General features: G+C 46.1%; 1 protein-coding gene across 1 annotated transcript in view; it reads right to left on the minus strand.

The window, feature by feature from the left end:
• Positions 1–7518: 7518 nt before the first annotated feature.
• Positions 7519–17629, minus strand: part of ERO1B (endoplasmic reticulum oxidoreductase 1 beta) — a 60551-nt gene continuing 50440 nt past the window's right edge. Inside the window, exons 17-18 of the mRNA XM_090044620.1 lie at positions 16798–16876; positions 7519–9931 (exon numbers count right to left, since the gene is read on the minus strand). Coding sequence (XP_089900746.1) covers positions 9875–9931; positions 16798–16876 — 136 coding nt within the window. The 3' untranslated portion in view covers positions 7519–9874. The remainder of the gene's footprint in view (positions 9932–16797; positions 16877–17629) is intronic.

The raw sequence follows: 17629 nt of genomic DNA on the forward strand, positions 1-17629 counted from the left end.
TAATATCACAATTGTTTCCTCCCCCTCCTTTTGTCTTCACCTAGATACATAGGCAACACATAGGGAGTACATGGGGGTGCACACTGCAGCCACCTGCAGAAGGTCCCCACTTGGCCTGCTCTTACTGCAACCACCTGCAATGCTGCCTGCGGGCAGTCACTGTGCCCTCCCGCCCCCAAGCCTCAGGAGGCATGTGTCGCCTATGCCTGGATAGACTCAGATTTTCTGCTTTCTTCATTCTGCTTCTGGGAACAAGCATACATGTTCTGGACAAACAGCAACACTACCTCCTTTTTGCTCCCCGAATCCTGCTTCCAAAACAATGTCTATTTCCTTTAACTGAAATAGTTCTTGCTAGTTCTCCTTCCCCATTATTCCTGTACACTCATCCTGCAATAGACTAGTACCTCTAGGTCTTTCTGCACCTCAGTCACTTCTGACCAATGAATTCCTAGCTTATCCCATAATTTATGTTTATTAGTTTTCTAGCGTGTAACCTTGCACTATTACTGAAATTCATCCTATTTCTACTACTGCAGTTCACAAGCTCATCCGGTTCGTTCTAGGATAGACCAATCCTCCTCCTTACTAACAATGCCTTACAACTTTGTCTTATTAGCAAATTTAATTAGTGCATTTCTACTTTTTGTGCCAATGTCATTAAAGAAAATATTAAATAATCCAAAACCTGATACTGGCGAAACTCTTCGAAAAATCTTCCCCACCTCTGAAACTCCCTCTTTCTATACAAACTGTTGCCGTCTCCCTTTTATACAGTTCTTTAGCCAGATTGAATTTTATTCCTCATCTCCATTTTCTCCATCTTACATTGTCATAACTTTTTCCATGTGGCACTGTATCAAAGGCTGTGCTGAAATCCAGAGAGATAAGATCTTTCATTTTCTTTGCCTTGAAATCAGTTAACTTAGTTTGGTTAGGAATCTACTTTTGGTAAAATCCATGGCACATTTTCCTATTTTATCCCATTTTCCATTTACATCCATGTCTTTATTTTTTCCTTTAGAAAATTAGTCTGTTTCAAGGGCCTCAACAGTTGCCTGAAGGGATAGCTAGGGATAGAGGATGTCATACTTCAGCTTTAGATAAGCTTTGTCAGTCTCTGATGACATTCTTATAAGCAAGCTGAGGAAATTGTTTGATGTCAGCCAGTATCAAGTGGGGAGCCCCAGCAGTTTGTCCTGGAGCTGTTTTTTTTCAATATCTTCATCAATGTCTTGGAAGATGGCATAGAGTGCATCCTCAGCAGGATCGTGAATGACATGAAGCTGGGGGGAATAGTAGATGTGTTGGAGGGTAGGGCTAGGATTCAGAGAGACTTTGACAAATTGGAGGATTGGGCCAAAAGAAATCTCATGAGGTTCAGCAAGGACAAGTGCAAAGTCCTGCATTTAGGACAGAACAATCCCATGCACCAGTACAGGCTGGGAACTAACTGGCTATGCAGCAGCTTTGCCAAAAAGGACCTGGGGCTACATTGGATAGTAAGCTCAATATAACCAAACAGTACATCCTTGTTGCAAAGATTGCTAATGGCATACTGGGCTGCACTAGTAGGATCATTGCCAGCAGATCAAAGGAAGTGATTCTTCCCCTCTATTCAGCACTGGTGAGGCCACATCTGGAGTACTGTGTCCAGTTTTGGGCCCCCTACAGAAAGGACGTGGACAAATTAGAGAGAGTCCAGTGGAGGGCAACAAAAATGGTGAGGGGGCTGGAGGAACCATGACTTCTGAGGAGAGACTGAGGGAACTGGGCTTATTTAATCTGAAGAAGAAAAGACTGAGGGGAGATTTAATAGCAGCCTTCAACTACCTGAAGGGCAGTTCCAAAGGGGATGGATCTAGATTGTTATCAGCGGTGGCAGATGAAAAAACAAGGAGCAACAGTCTCAAGTTGCAGCAAGAACAGCTTAGGTTAGATATTAGGAAAAACTGTCTCACATGAAACGTAGTAAAGCACTGGAACAGGTTACTCGGAGAGGCTGTGAAATCTCCATCTTTGGAGGTTTCTATAGACCTGGCTAGATAAAGATTTGGCTGGAGTAATCTAGTTGAGGATGAGCCTGTTCTGAGCGGGCGGTTATACTGCCAGGAGTGCAGAGAGAAGTGCCAATTTTCACCCAATCTGGCCACTGAAAGCGATCGGCAGCTATGACCAAACACAAGTGCATGGCTGCAAACAGCTTAAAAAATAGTCAATTGGTCAAAAATCTGATCCCTCATTGCAAGGGGGGAGGGGGGGGATCAGAAGAAGACATTTAAAAAAGATCACCTTCTATACGTTTTTTTCTGCACTGCCTCCCAGCCCGTCTCTGTTTTCAGAATGGGAGGAGAGAAAGAGCAGAGAGAGTTCAGTGATTTGGTTCAATTCACCCACCTCATCCTCCAGCACTGACTGGGGAACCCCTAGACAGAGCTCCCTTTGCTACCTTTCCCCTCCCTCCCATTCTGAAACAGGGACAGGCTGGGAAGGAGGAAGGGCTGCAGCCAGTAGCTAAGTTCCCCTCCCCCCAGAACCAACAGTGAACTTCTGTTTGGTCCAGGGGATTGTTGAAACCTAGAACATTTCCTGCAAAGTGTTCTCAGTTACGGCCGGGAACTGCCCTCCTGAGGTCCCATCCAACCCTAATTTTCTATGATTCTAGAAAACACTGTCTACGTGAATCTCTTATAAAAGATGGGTGCAGCTGAATCCCCAGACAGCTGTCTGGTTGAATGATTATGCTAAAAGAGTAGCCATCAGTTTCAAGGTAGAAGAGGTATTAAGTTGGGCCTCCCTGTGGACTGTCTTAGGCCCAGTTCTGTTCAATAGCTTCATTATGGGGGACAGAATTGGGTATAGTTCTAGCAAGTGCTCATCCTAAGTGTGGTCATAATGCCCCCTGATGGCCACTCAGCTCTTGTCACCCTAGCTTCTCTTGGGGCTCTCTCCCTGTTACTCTTCCACCATGCCTTGATGTTATCAAATTTCTGGTGAAAGGGAGGCTGCCCAGGACTTCTGAAGCCTGCTTGTACTCTTACGACCACCAGTGCTCATCATGGTCATTGCCTTAACAGCCAGTTTTGTGGGCCCCATCCTCCCCAGTATCCACTCCCACGCCTCTCAGGTGATCTGCTGATATATGCTCTTCATCGGCTATGGGCTCCCAGGCTGATGCTGTGCCCTCTGAACTCTGGAGCAGTCCTCCCTGGACACTGGACTATCCTGGTCCCTCCCAGGCGCCAGACTCTCTTGCTATGCCCTAGTCCACCCTGGGCACCGTGGTCTCCCCCACACACTGGACCTTCTCCCAAGTACCTAGTCCTTTTTGGGCTCAAGCTCATTCTCTGTGGGCCTTAGGCCTATCCCTTCCAAGGCATGCCCTGGCCCCACACTCACATTGAGCCATCCATGGGCTCAGGCTCTGCCTCTGGGCCTCAGGCCCTCTATCCTTCTGGCCCCTTGTATCTTCTCTCTCGCTGGGCCAGTTGGGACTTCCATGCCTCCCCTTCGGTCCCTTCCTTAACCATCAGGTTGTATACCAGCAGCCCTCTTGGACCATGCTTATGTCCCCCGGCCTCTCTCTTCCAAGGCCTGGCTAGTTCTGGGGCTCAGTGACGCTTGCCCCAGCTCGGAAAAGATCTCAGAAGCCCTGCTGCAGCCCTGTTGCCAGGAGCCCCTCTCCCAGTGGCATTCAGGGGGAGACTACCTGCCACACCTGCAGGCAACTTCTCCAGCAGCCTCCTCTCTTAACGTGACAAGTGCACCAAGTGCTCTGTTACAATAATGCGCTTAATAGAACTGGCAGATCACATTATTCTGGGTGGAGTAGTAAATGCTTCAGGGGACTACTATAACAGCTTTAAAAAAAACCTTGATAAATTAGGAAAACGGTCTGAAACAAATAGGATGAAAATCAGTGAGGACAAGTACAAAAGTGCCATACTTAGGAAGGAACAATCAAATGCAAAAATATGAAATGAGGAATGACCAGCTAGGCTGTCATACTGTAGAAAAGGACCTAGAGGTTATAGAAGTTCAGAAGCTCAGTCAACAATATAGTATTGTTGCCAAAGCAAGGGTAATCCCAGCTAATAGCATGCTGGGATGTATTAACAAGAGTGTTACATGCAGGTCACAGGAAACTATTTTCCCACTCTGTTCAGCACTTGTTAGGCCTCACCAGGAAAACCAAGTCTAGTTTTGGTTACCAAACTTTAAGAACAGTACAGACAAATTCGAAAAAGTCAAGAAAATAAAACAACAAAAAAAGGTCAAGAAAGTAGGACGTGAGGAAAAATTGTATTATTAATCTATAAAGGAGATTTTTTTAAATACAGAAGGATGACAGTGAATTGGTCTGCACCCACAGATAACAGGTCAAGTAGCAATAGGTTAAAGGGCAACAAAGGAGACTGAGCTTGAATGCTGGAAAGAACTTTCTAATGAAAAGGATGATTAAATACTGGAACAAGTTACTGAGGAAGGCTGTGGGACCTGCAATTGGAAGTTTTTAGTGTAGTTACTTTAGACAAATGTGTCCGGGATGGTTTAGAGAGGAATAATCCTAGTCAGGGGAACGGGCTGAAAGAGATGATCTTTTCAGGTCCCTCGTAGCCCAATTTTTAATATGACTGGAAGATTGTTAAAACAGCCACAGCTCTTGCCAGATGCCAGCACTTCAAGTGGCAAAGGCAAATGGAAAGTCTCAGGTGCCCTCTCTAAGGCTAGAGTATATAGTGGGAAGCATTTACTACATGCAGCCCATATTTGCACGTCTCACAGCCATTCCAGTGCTACGAGGAAGTTCCAAAGCAGCGCTTGGTAAGCCTCAACACCCAGATCTTAGTAGAAGGAAGAGCTACTAATTTGCTAAGTATCCACTTCAATCAGCTCTGAAGCACTTCTTTCCAAGAAAAAAACCCTTAATGGGCTCAAATTTCCTGACTGAGAAGACACAGCGGGATTTTAGAATGGAATCAGGGTCCTTAAGCATATAGACTTCCCTTCAGCCACTTTACAGATGAACTGGGTCATGAGCTTTTGTAGGCAACAACCTACTTCATCAGATACTTAGCATCTGATGAAGTAGGCTGTTGCCTCTAAGAGCTTATGTCTCTCTGAACATAATTCTAAGGTGCCTCCATGCCCTACCTTCTGCCTGAATACTGAAGTGGGAAAATCTATATGAGGGTCGACGACCTACAACGTTCAGGCCTGGGATCTAGCCCACAGAGCTCAGGCTTCAGCAGCATTTGGTGGCATCTGCTGCCTGGGGCTCTGGCAGAAGGGGAGCTCTGCCCATGTCACACCAAGTGGCAGAGGCTGCAGTGAAGGGAGCTATGCCATAGCCAAGCAGTTAAGGGAAGCAGCGAAGGCAGCCAGGTCCTAATACCTTCTTTCCTCTGACCCCAGCTGGGTTGTTCTGCCTCCTACCACTGCAAAATGTTGCTGATCACCGATTTATACAGCTCCCTACCTCCCTGTCCATTTTCTCTGTCCCTTACACATTATCTTGCATGAGACTTAACAAAAGGTAAGAGGTACACTTAGGGCTCAGAGCAACAAGTTTCCAGGCAATACAGAGGAATGGGTGTTTAGTCATATTGGATGTCTATAGATGTGCTCCGGGAGGCAGCGGAGGGGGCACTTTAATTAGTGCAGCTCCAAAAGCCACAGTAATTGAAATCGCCTAGTGTCACATGTATCAGCGTCCCCATGCTGGAAAATGGCAGCAGGGCACTTTGGACTTTAACTTAAAGTGCCCAGCTGCCATTTTTTAGCATGGGGATGCTGATACATGTGATGGTGGAATCTGCTGGAGCGCAGCAATTTCCACGCTCAAGCAGACTCAATTAAGTAGACTCGGTTAACCAAGTCTGCTCCAACACACTATAATTACAGCACATCGGAGCAGCTTCCCTGCATATGTATAGGAGCCCAGTACTTTCTACTTGCCAAAAAGAGGGTGGCTCTGAATTCAGGACCAGAGAAATGTAATGTATTTCTCTATTCAAGGTCATGGTAACAACCATTGCCATAATAATCTCATTAGCAGATCCACAATACTAGCTTGCTGCAACACACAGAAAATAATTAAGAAATCTATATCTTGTTTAGGATAGTCAGCATCCCCAAAGACCTTCAACAAGTGTCTCACCGTGGTAGCAGTATATTTAATGGTATATTTTCCTCTTACCTTCAGGACTGGCTCTTATTTGGGGGTATTCATCAAGTCAGAGACCACAACATTGTATTCTCCAACTTTTCACCACCTTGGGACTTGGAATAAATAAGCAAAAGTCATCCTTACCTTATAGACGTGCTCCTACACTCACTGTAACCATCATATTTATTTCAGCTCGGGTTTCATGAAATCCTGCCATGACTTCAAATTGTTTTCAAAACCATTCTTGGACAACTTTAAGAATAGACCTATAGTTTTTAGGCTAGCTAAACTGCTCAGTTATCTTTCAGCATGCCACAGTCATCTTCATTGAACACAAGGGTGGTTGGCATCTATATACTTCCCATAAAAAAAACTACATCAACATGTTAGTTCAGATTCTTCAATAACTCCCTGAGGAGACTGATTTGGACATAATGGGTGCCTGTAGATGTGCAGGGAGGCTGCTCTGACACATTGTAATTACAGTGTGTTGGAACAGACTATCTTAATTGAGTCTGCTAGAGCGTGGTAATTAGCGCAACTAACAGAATCCTTCATGTCTCATTCAACAAGCTTTAGTTAAAGCGCCCCACCATCATTTTGAAGTGGGGGGATGCTTATCCACAAGATGCTGCAGGAGCTTTAATTAGGGTGGCATTCGAAGTACTTAGTTAAGTGGCCTTCCTTAGGTTGTATTGCAAACAGGACAGAGATGTACAAACATTAACTTCTCCAGGGCTCTGTTCACATCTCTAAACTAAAATACTGCTGCACAGAAGGCCAGGGGGTTACAATGGAAGAAATCGCAGATTGGTAGGGGAGGAAGAAGAAAGTGGATTAGTGTGGTGGATTAGTCACAGGGAGAAGGAGTCTTGGTTTGTTGTTAATTTCTTGGGTGGAGGAAGAGGGAGCAAAATAAAAAAGTGGTGTGTGCAACAGAAAGGACCGAGGCTGAGTTCAAGACAAAGTAGGAAAAGGACTAACATTTTGAGGGGCATAACTAGTCTTGATTTCAGTACCTGGAAACTGAAGACACTTTTACACGTGCTCCAGAGGTGAGGTGGGGTGGGGTGGTGCTTTAATTAGAGTGGCTTCAAGAACTGATTTAATTAAAGTGTTGCCATGTCTCATGTATCAGTGTCCCCATATTTAAAAATGGTTGCAGGGGTGCTTGAACTGAAGCTTGTTCAACGAACTTTAGTTCAAGCGCCCCCAAAACAGTTTTTAAACATAGGGATGCTGATACACAGGAGGCTGCTGGAACATGGTTATTACTACTCTCGAACAGACTCGGTTAATCGAGTCTGCTAGAACGTGCTGTAATTACAGCATTGTGGAGCAGCCTCCACACTCGTGTATTGGTGCACTGCAGGATAAAAAACCGCCATGGCTGCAGGTCACAGAAAAGATCCTATTTTGGAATATATTCAAGGAATTCCTGTGCCAAGTAAGAGAGGAACATATGTCAAATGTAAAAAGTGCAACAAAGAAATACAAGGCCTAGCAGCCCAAATGAACCAACATTATGAAAAATGCTTTTTAGAAGGCAATGAACTTGAAGATTGTGATGTGGACACGTCTAAGCCATCTGGATCAACTGGTTAGTAATCTTGCTAGTTTTTAATCATTCTTATGGATTGCTTACCATGTATTGCAATGCTAGTAAATGATAAATTTAAGATGATAATGTTAGTTATTTTGGGTGGATTATGAATTTCAAAATGCGTGTGTTCAAAATCTAATGGATGCCACGTTGTGGGAGGATTTGTAAAATATACATTTTTAATATGCCCCCTGCACTTCTGAAATGAGCTTTGTTGCTCAGTGGGAGCACCTATATGTGCACTTTAATGCGCAGTAGACTATTTTACTGTGCAGTAGAGGTGCATAAAAACCCATGCTGTTAATGGGTTCGTCTTACCTTGGTCCTGGGGAAGCTCTTTGAGAAAATTATCCAGGAGCACATCTGCGAGGGACCAGCAGGGGAGATCATGCTTAGGGGCAACCAACACGGGTTCATTAGAGTCAGGTCATGTCAGACCAACCTGGTGGCCTTCTACGACCAGGTCACAAAATCCTTGGATGCAGGGGTAGTAGCGGACGTAGTCTTTCTGGATTTTAGGAAGGCCTTCAACACTGTCGCTCACCCCATTCTCATTAAAAAATTAGGAGACTGTGATGTTGATGCCTACATGGTCAAACAGATCGCAGATGGGCTGAAGGGCTGAGTCCCAAGAGTGGTGGTGGATGGGTCATTTTCAGCCTGGAGGGGTGTGGGCAGTGGGGTCCCCCAGGGCTTGGTCCTCAGGCCCGCACTGTTCAACATCTTCATCAGCAACTTGGACAAAGAGGTGAAAAGCCCCTTATTCAAATTTGTGGATGACACTAAGATGTGGGGAGATATGGGCACGCTAGAAGGGAGGGACAGGATACAACTAGATCTGGACAGGTTACAGGGGTGGGCGGATGAGAACAGGATGGATTTCAGTACTGACAAGTGCAGGGTACTGCACCTAGGGAAGAAGAACCAGCAGCATACCTACAGGCTAGGGAACTCCCTCCTCATCAGCACAGACACAGAAAAGGATCTTGGAGTCATCATTGATTCCAAGATGAACATGGGTTGCCAATGTGAGGACATAGTCAGGAAAGCTAATTGCACCTTGTCATGCATCCACAGATGCATCACGAGCAGATCCAAAGAGGTGATCCTCCCCCTCTATGCAGCACTGGTCAGGCCGCAGCTGGAGTACTGCGTCCAGTTCTGGGCACCACACTTCAGGAGGGATGTGGCCAGCATCGAGAGGCTATGGCACCTGAACCTGTTCAGCCTCCACAAGACAAGGCTAAGAGGGGATCTGGTGGCCATCTATAAACTTATGGCTCCTCCTCCTACCCTGGGGGTGTTTAAGAGGAAGCTAGATAGACACCTTGCTGGGGTTGTTTGACCCCAGTACTCTTTCCTGCCATGGCAGGGGGTCGGACTTGATGATCTGCTCAGGTCCCTTCTGACCTTACCAACTATGAAACTAAGCTAAAGCACAGTAAAATAGGCACATTAAGCATCAACAAAAAATCATGCGCTTGCACTACTGTGCATTAGGCAACCGAATGCACATTAATTAGGACCACAATTTGTAGGACATGCTAATTAAAGGTGGCTGCGAGTCACATGCATAAGTGGCACAGCACCTCCCTGTGCTGAGAAAATGGCTCTTTGAACTAAAACATTGAACATGTTTTATTTCAAAGTGCACTGCAGTCATTTTCTCAGCATGGAGACATGCTGTGCTGCTGATACACATGACACGTGAGGCTGCCCGAGCACATCAATTTCTGTGCTCCAGCAGACTTGATTAATTGAGTCTGCTCCGACGTGCTGGATTTCCAGAATGTCGGAGCAGGCTCCCCACATGCGTGCAAGTGCCCCAGGAGGTACTAAGTTTAATACGCATTTGAAGAAGTGCATCCATTCATGTATAAATTCATGATAAAAACAAACAAAAGTCAAAACACCAAAATACGTAGGCATTTATATATTTTCTATTATTATTTTTTTATTATAATGATTGAGACACCGGTAGGCTTCCAAAATGCTTTAAAACTGTAAATATATCAATTAAACGTTGCATTCATCTGATAGCACTATATGTGTATGCGTGTGTTTCATTCTAATCGTGGAAGAACACAGATTCTAGGCAGGGTTTAATCAGAGATTTTTGGATCAATTAACAGAGAAAACCAGGATCCTTGCAGAAAATGCTGCAAATGAAGCAATGATGAAAAGAGTCTTAGGAGAAGATAATGAAGCAAACCTGAAATTTATAATATATTGGTGCAGTCATCATTTGATACATCTTTTAGCCAGGTTAAAGTATTCCAGGAATAAAGGCAAATATTGTTGAAATTGCAAAATACTTCTGCAACAACCAGCTTCAGTGAAGAGAGCTGGGGATCCAAGCTAATTCTCACTCAAGCGGTATGGTGGAATTCAGCAGTTGACTACTCCGAGTATTTATTAAGAACTGGCTTATTCTGATGATCACCTATGAAGAAAACTGTGACAGTGATGGAAGTATGGTAGCCTGAGTAGTCAATATGGGCACCTATACATGAGCAGGGAGGCTGCTCTGATGCACTGTAATTACAGCACGTCAGAGAAGACTCGATTACTTGAGTCCACCGGAGCATGATAATTACTGCGCTCCAGCAGCCTCCAATGTCTCATGTATCAGCATCCCTGCACTTCAAAGTGGCAGTGGGGATGCTTTATCTAAAGCTCATTCAACCACCTTTAGATAAACTGGTCCCATTGCCAGGCGCTTTAATTTGAGCGGCTCCCAGAGCATGCGTTTAAGTACCCCACTGGACCAAAAGAGAAATGAAAAAGATATACTGAATACAATAAAACCTATTTCCATACTTTTGGACAAACTGCAGAAAGTTTGCTGCTGTATTGAGGAAGCTGCTGAAATTTGGAAAGAAACATTAGAACAAAAAATACCCAACAGCAAAGTTAAATTGCAGGCAGTAAAGAAGCAGATGAATCAAACACTTTCTCCACCTCATTTTCTTGCCAAAATTCTTAACAAAGTACCAGAGTAGATGCCTAACTGCCAAAGAGGAAAATGCTTCTATGAACAGATATCTACATCCAGTATCCAATCATGCCAACCATAATAAATTTTAGAGCTAGAGGTGAACTTAAAGTAAAGCTGTAATAAGGAACAAAGGCTGATTTCAGCATGAAAACCAAAACTGCTCTCAAACACAATGCAAGTCCAGATAGAAACAGCGGTAGTGAAAGGAGGTAGAAACATTATTAATATTATTACTATTATTATTATTATTTCATAGATTTCATAGACATTAGGGCTGGAAGGGACCTCGGGAGATCATCGAGTCCAGCCCCCTGCCCAAAGGGCAGGAAGTCAGCTGGGGTCATAGGATCTCAGCAAGATAAGCATCCAATTTACTCTTGAAGGTGTTCAATGTAGGTGCTTGAACCACCTCCGCTGGCAGGCTGTTCCAGACCTTGGGGGCTCGGACAGTAAAGAAATTCTTCCTTATGTCCAGCCTGAAACGGTCTTGCAGGAGTTTGTGACTGTTCGACCTCGTCATCCCTTGGGGCGCTCTGGTGAACAGACGTTCCCCCAGATCCTGGTGGTCACCCCTGATAAACTTATAGGTGGCCATCAGATCACCCCTGAGCCTGCGCTTTTCCAGGCTAAAGAGTCCCATGGCTCTCAGCCTGTCATCGTAAGATCTGTTTTCCTGACCTCTGATCGTGCGCATGGCTCTCCTCTGGACTCTCTCAAGCTTCTCCACATCCTTTTTGAATTGTGGAGCCCAAAACTGGATGCAGTACTCCAGCTGCGGCCTCACCAAGGCCGAGTACAAGGGGAGAAAGACGTCCCGGGATTTGCTCGAGAAGCATCTATGGATGCAAGCCAGCGTTTTGGTCGCTTTACTAGCCGCAGCATCGCATTGCAGGCTCATGTTCATCTTGTGGTCAATGATGACCCCCAAGTCTCTTTCTTCTGTAGTGCTATCCAGCGTAGCACTGCCGAGCCTATAAGGGTGCTGCAGGTTTTTCCTCCCAAGGTGGAGAACCTTGCATTTTTCGGTGTTAAACACCATCAGGTTCTCGTCCGCCCATTTGCTGAGCTTGTCCAGGTCAGCCTGGATCACCCACCTGTCCTCTGGCGTGGATGCTTTGCCCCAAAGTTTGGTGTCATTGGCGAACTTGGCCAGTCCACTCCTGACTCCAATGTCCACATCATTAATGAAGATGTTGAACAGGATGGGTCCCAGGACAGAGCCTTGAGGGACCCCACTGGTCACAGGGCACCACGATGAGTGACTGCCATCAATCACAACCCTCTGGGTCCGACCACGGAGCCAGTTTCCCAGCCAGTGGATCGTGGTGGAGCCAAGGCCACAACTGGCCAGTTTGGCCAAGAGGTGATCGTGGGATACCAGATCAAAGGCTTTTTTGAAGTCAAGATATATGACATCAATCTCTTCTCCCTTGTCCAGGTGATAGGTCACCTGGTCATAGAAGGAAATGAGATTGGTCAAACAAGACCTACCCGCAACATTATTATTATTATTATTGTCTGAAAATTAGGGCACCCTGAGGGGATGATTTAGCTTATGCTTTCATTTACTTTACAGTTTTGTTTACACCAGCTGGTCGTAGCACTTACATAGATGCTCATTATATAGACTGTATAACTGCAGGCCCAGTGATTTCTACCCAGCCTGTGAAGCCTGGATATCAGCTGTAGCAATATTCTGCAAGGCAGACTGATTTAAATCAAGTCTATTTAGATCACCAATTTAAAGCACGATTTAAATCAGCAAGCCAAAAGTCCCATTTAACTCAATGATTTTGATCAACTTTCCCATTGTATATTTTTGGGGAGTTTTAAGGAAACGTGTATTTTAATTTATATAATGATTAAAATGTTGATTTTACAACTGAATACAGATTTTACAACTAAACACTCTTTTTACAGTAGATTTAATACGATTCCTGGGTACACAAACTCTGTGTGCACGTGTTTGCTTGTGTATACACATGTACATATGAGTATGTATAAAGCATATATTAAGCATAACAGATTAACACGCTAAACTTTATATGGGCTAAATGACCCAATTCCTTCCTATTAATAAGCAGCAAATCAAAAGACATATTCCCTGCACTACCACCTCAACTGCTATTTAATTTCTCTGACCTTTACCAGTGGAGATGTTAAAAACGTTTCGGATGCAACAGAGTAGCTGCAGCTTCAACTGAGTAATGATTAAGAAATGGCAGCAGAGGTTATTGCAGTAGAATAACTGTGTTCTTCATTAGCAGGGATCCTGGTTTTCCCCAACAAAAAAAGCAAGTTCTCCCATAAAAAAGTCACAACTTCTCTGATAAACCCCACCAAATTCCTAATTAAAATGAAGGCCCCCCCCGCCCCACCAGCCCGTGGCCCTGCTGGTACCCCTCACCCCCACCCATAGCACCCTGCCCCACCAGCCCTGCTGGAGAGCGGTCCCAGCTGCCAGGTCGATAGGGCCAGGGGCCTGGGTCCACAGCCCCCTGCCTCTGGCAAGAGGCAGCTGCCCCCCCTCCCTCCCCCACTCAGTGCTGGTCCCCTACTGTAACTCTCACTCCCAGAGGGGCAGAGGGGACCTGTGCCCCCCAGGGCAGGGGCTGTGTGCTGCCCACTGCGGGGTCAGGCTTCTGCCCTGCTGCCCTCCCGAGGCCTCCACAGCCCAGTGGGTGTGACCCAGCACTGCAAAGGGCCACGCAGGAAAGCTGCTTTTGCTGCAAACTCTGTGCTGCCCTGGCGACGTGTCCCCTGCACATGCATGGCCGCAGCAGAAGCAGTAGTGTGGGGTTGTGTGCAGGGCGTACGCTGCCAGGGCAGCAGAGCTTGCAAAGGCAAGCAACTTTCATGCACAGCCCCACTGTTCTTTGCAGCACTGGGTCATGCCTACTGGGTTGATGAAGCCCTGGGGGAAGGCAGCATTGTGGGAGTCCAAGCCCACAGCAGGTAGTCTACACCCGTGCCCTGTGCACAGATCTGGGGGGCATGGGTCCCCCCACTTCCTGGGAATGCATGCAACAGCAGGGAGCCGGCTCCCCCTCGCCCTCCAGACAAGCCTGCTGTGGCCCAATCCCACTCCCTACCAGGGCCCTACAGCTGCACATTGAGGCCCCGGGCCCAAAACCCTAGGCACTGCCCAGCCCCAGCCCCTTCCCAACTCCTTCGCTCCCTCCCTCCCTCCCTCCCTCCCTATGGGGGCCTCAATAACCACCTTAATTCATCCATGCATTTTCAAAGATGATGGCCAATGGCTCTGCAATCACATCAACTAACTCCCTCAGGACCCTTGGGTGCATCCCATCCAGCCCTGTGGACTTGTATACATGCCGCTTTAAGTAGCCCTGGCCTAACCTGTTCTTTCAGCACAGAGGGCTCCTAACCTCCTCCCCAAACTGTGCTGCCCGGCAGGAATGTAAATATGGTCTTGACAAATCCCTACTACTATGGCCTGAAGCAGATGAGCAGAAGGAACACTAACAGAGAAGCGGACTTGGAAGCAGTCCCAGATCATGATCTACGTACATCTACACCTGTCACAGGCAGTAAAAAAAAAAAAACAAAAAAAAAAAAACAAACCTCAAGGATCAGTTGAGCTACTTGGCACTTTGTTTTGCCTAGGGAGGGGCATCTGGAGCACAAAGGCTAAGTACAGACAATCAAGAAGCCTGAGGTGGAATTGATCAAACCTTTGTGGGCTTCTCTAAGCTGCAAAGAACAGATCGGGAAGGAACAGAACGGACATCCTCCCAACTGGGATGTGGGGGAGGAAGGGAACAGGGCTGCCTGCGCTAGCAGGCTTGGGGTGCTCCCGTGTACCACCCAGGATGCCAGGCACTGCCAAAGGCACCAGAACCCAGCTATGCCCGACTGCCTACTGGCCACACACCCCAACCCCCCATCAGCTGCAGAAGAGTAGAGCCAGCAGAGACTCTTTCCAGCCCTGCCCCCCCAGCCGGCCAATCAGCAGTGGGAAAAGCCAGGCCCCTGCCCCCCGCAGTTGTGGCTAAACAGGGCCCTCCACTTTCCCCCATCCCTAACTACTGGCAGGGAGCAGGAGAAAGCAGTCAATGGGAGAAATCAGAGAACTCAGTGTATCCTGGGATGCAGGGGACTGTGGCATAATTCAAGCCAGGAGAGGATCTGGTGGACAAGTTTGATAGACTGGTCTAACCTAAGCAGATTAAAATCTAATACTGCATTTATCTAGGTCTAGTTTAAACTGGTTCAGCCATTTTGAAACCAGTCCATGTGCACCAGACTTCTTTTCTGTAACAGGGTTAGACTGGTTTTCAGTCACCAGGAAGCCAGGTTTTCTGTTCACTGTGGAAAAGTGTGGATTTTCTCCTCTAATGGAAAAAAAACAAAGATTTTCTATTTTAAAGGAAAAAAATGCAGAAGTGGCAGGTTCCCCTTGCAGGCAGGCAGTTCCAGCCTGCAAGGGGCTGCTTGGGGCCAGGGGAAGCCACATGCAATCACTGGCAGGGGTGCCACACGCACATGCAAGCACACACATGCACATGGCAGCCAAGCTGCATGGAAAGCAGCTCTCAAAGCTCCCTCCAGGTAAATTGATGTGGGGGGGGGAGGCAGATTAAAAGTCCCACAGCAAGGGAGGGAGTAGGGTAGGGCTGGGGGTGCTGCCCAACCAGGCCATGCATGGGGCCCAGGACTGGCCTGGGATTGTGGGGCCTGCCTGGGGGAGCAGGATGGAGCCACAAGCAGCTCTTCCAGGGGCCTATGGGGGCACTGACTGTGCTGCACACAACCCTGGGGAGGGAGGCTTGGGCACATGGCCCCAGATTTGTGCACAGGGTGGGGGCAGATGCAGACTTCCTGCAGCAGGCAGCCCATTCCCTGCCCCTCCCCAAACAGGCTCCACTCTGGCTGTGTCACCCACAGGGGGGGACGGGGGGGGGGGGGGGGGAAGCTGGGCTCTATGCTCCGCTCCAGCCACAGCGGCTGCTTTTTCCTACGGGCACTGCTGGAGGGTACAGAGGGCTGCAGGCCCTGGTCCCATAGCCCTGGCAGGTAGGGCCCCTCTGGCAGGGGCAGGGGGCTGCAGGGTGCGAGTGCAGGGCAGCAGCAGTGCTGGAAGGGACGAGGGGCTGTGGGTGGGGAGTGAGGGGCACCAGCAGGTCATCTGGGCATCACAAAGCAGCAGGGGGCAGAGCTGCAGCTAGACCCACATTCTGGTGAGTACAGGGGGTAGGAGGAGCGGTTTTTCAGATAAGAAAACAAAAATCAAATACCAAAAAAGAAAGAAAAAAAGTATTTAGAATTTGTTAGGACCAAGTCACAGGTAGGCTTCTAAATAGTTTACTTACACACACACTTTAATCTAGGAAAAATGCTGATTTGGGGGTTTTTAATAATAGATTTTAGGATTTTTTTTAGAAATCAGAAAATTTGTGATTTTTAAAACAGAGAAAACCAGGATCCCTGCCAATCACATATACTGGTTTATGTATAATTTCTGTCCCTAGCCAAAGGAAACAGGGGGGAAGTTCACTTACTTTTGGGGACAAAAAGATGCCAAGTCTCAAGCACATGGGGCTAATGTATACCAAGACCACTATATATATGTGACCACACATGCACAAGAATTAGCACTTGGGAAGAAAAAAAAAAGGCATTCCCTTAACTGAAAAGCATATAAAATGCCACAATATGCTCCACAAGATTATTCAAGCCTAATATAGCACTTCAGCAATTACATTTTCTTTTATTGAGTGTAAGGGCTAAACTTTAATCTCTCAACTGAGTCAGTCTTCCACAGGGAATCTTTCCTAAGAGTTTGAACTCAAGTACTTTTGAGAAGTGCCCATGTTTCTGGCCAATTATGACAAATATGTGCACATTGAAGAGGGCTGGCTCCATAGCTTGGGCTATTAATGCTTTCTCCCTACCTCCCGGCTAGAATAGTAACCTTACCATAGGCTCTATACAATTAGCAGCAGTAGCAGCCTACCACCCTTTCTCTACTGGCTTATTAGGAGAAGGAATATTATAGGCAAATACCTTTGATACATGATTTTCTGAAGTAACAGTTAAACACTGAGCATATTTGGCAGATCTAGAAACCCTGTTCCAGCCACATCTGCACAGAAATCAAAGGGATGAATTTGGTTTAGATCCCATGCAGAGAGACCCAATAAAATATTTGAGTTAAACACCAAAAAACTTCAAGAGGACAGAAATCAAAGAACACTGGAATCTTCAATGATGCCTGAATAAGTGGTTTTATCTTGTGTAATATGTAATGGTGCATCAAGTTCAAACCCCACTGTGAAGAGCAGAAAACCCTTGAAAGTAGTTTTAAAGTAGCTTAGATGCTCTTTGCAAACAAAACAGTCAGATTGTTCCAACTTGAAAAGCCAATACTGTAACATGATTCATATTTCCCATTCCTTTTACTTCTTAGCTATTTTCTCAAACCACATCTCAGTGGGTTAAAAACATTCAATTTGGGGTATTACTTCAGCATCTAAGGTAAGATGGTAAAACAATAAAAAGGATTGAGGGTTTTTTTTGTTTTAAATAAAATTCCAAGGAAACCTAACTGGCAGAAAAAAAATTAAATATTTGATGTAGCACATAACAAGACAAGACTTCTTTCCCTCGACATAAGACTATTAAGATGCTCATATGCTCTTTCCCTTCTCAAAACCTCTCTCCTCTGGAGCAAAAGTGAAGTAGAAAGTACATTTTAAATCTAAAAAGCTGCATTTAGAAATATGAAAAAAGTTCCTAGACAAGTAAAGGTATTCAGTAAAACTAACTCACAGACATTAGCTTCTTAATGTGGGGGGGGACTGACAAAGCTACTCTAACTCATTAGGGATTTTGATCT

The sequence above is a fragment of the Crocodylus siamensis genome, chromosome 1 (genome assembly GCF_052110815.1).
Source record: "Crocodylus siamensis isolate JL-2025a chromosome 1, ASM5211081v1, whole genome shotgun sequence".
Lineage (NCBI taxonomy): Eukaryota > Metazoa > Chordata > Crocodylia > Crocodylidae > Crocodylus > Crocodylus siamensis.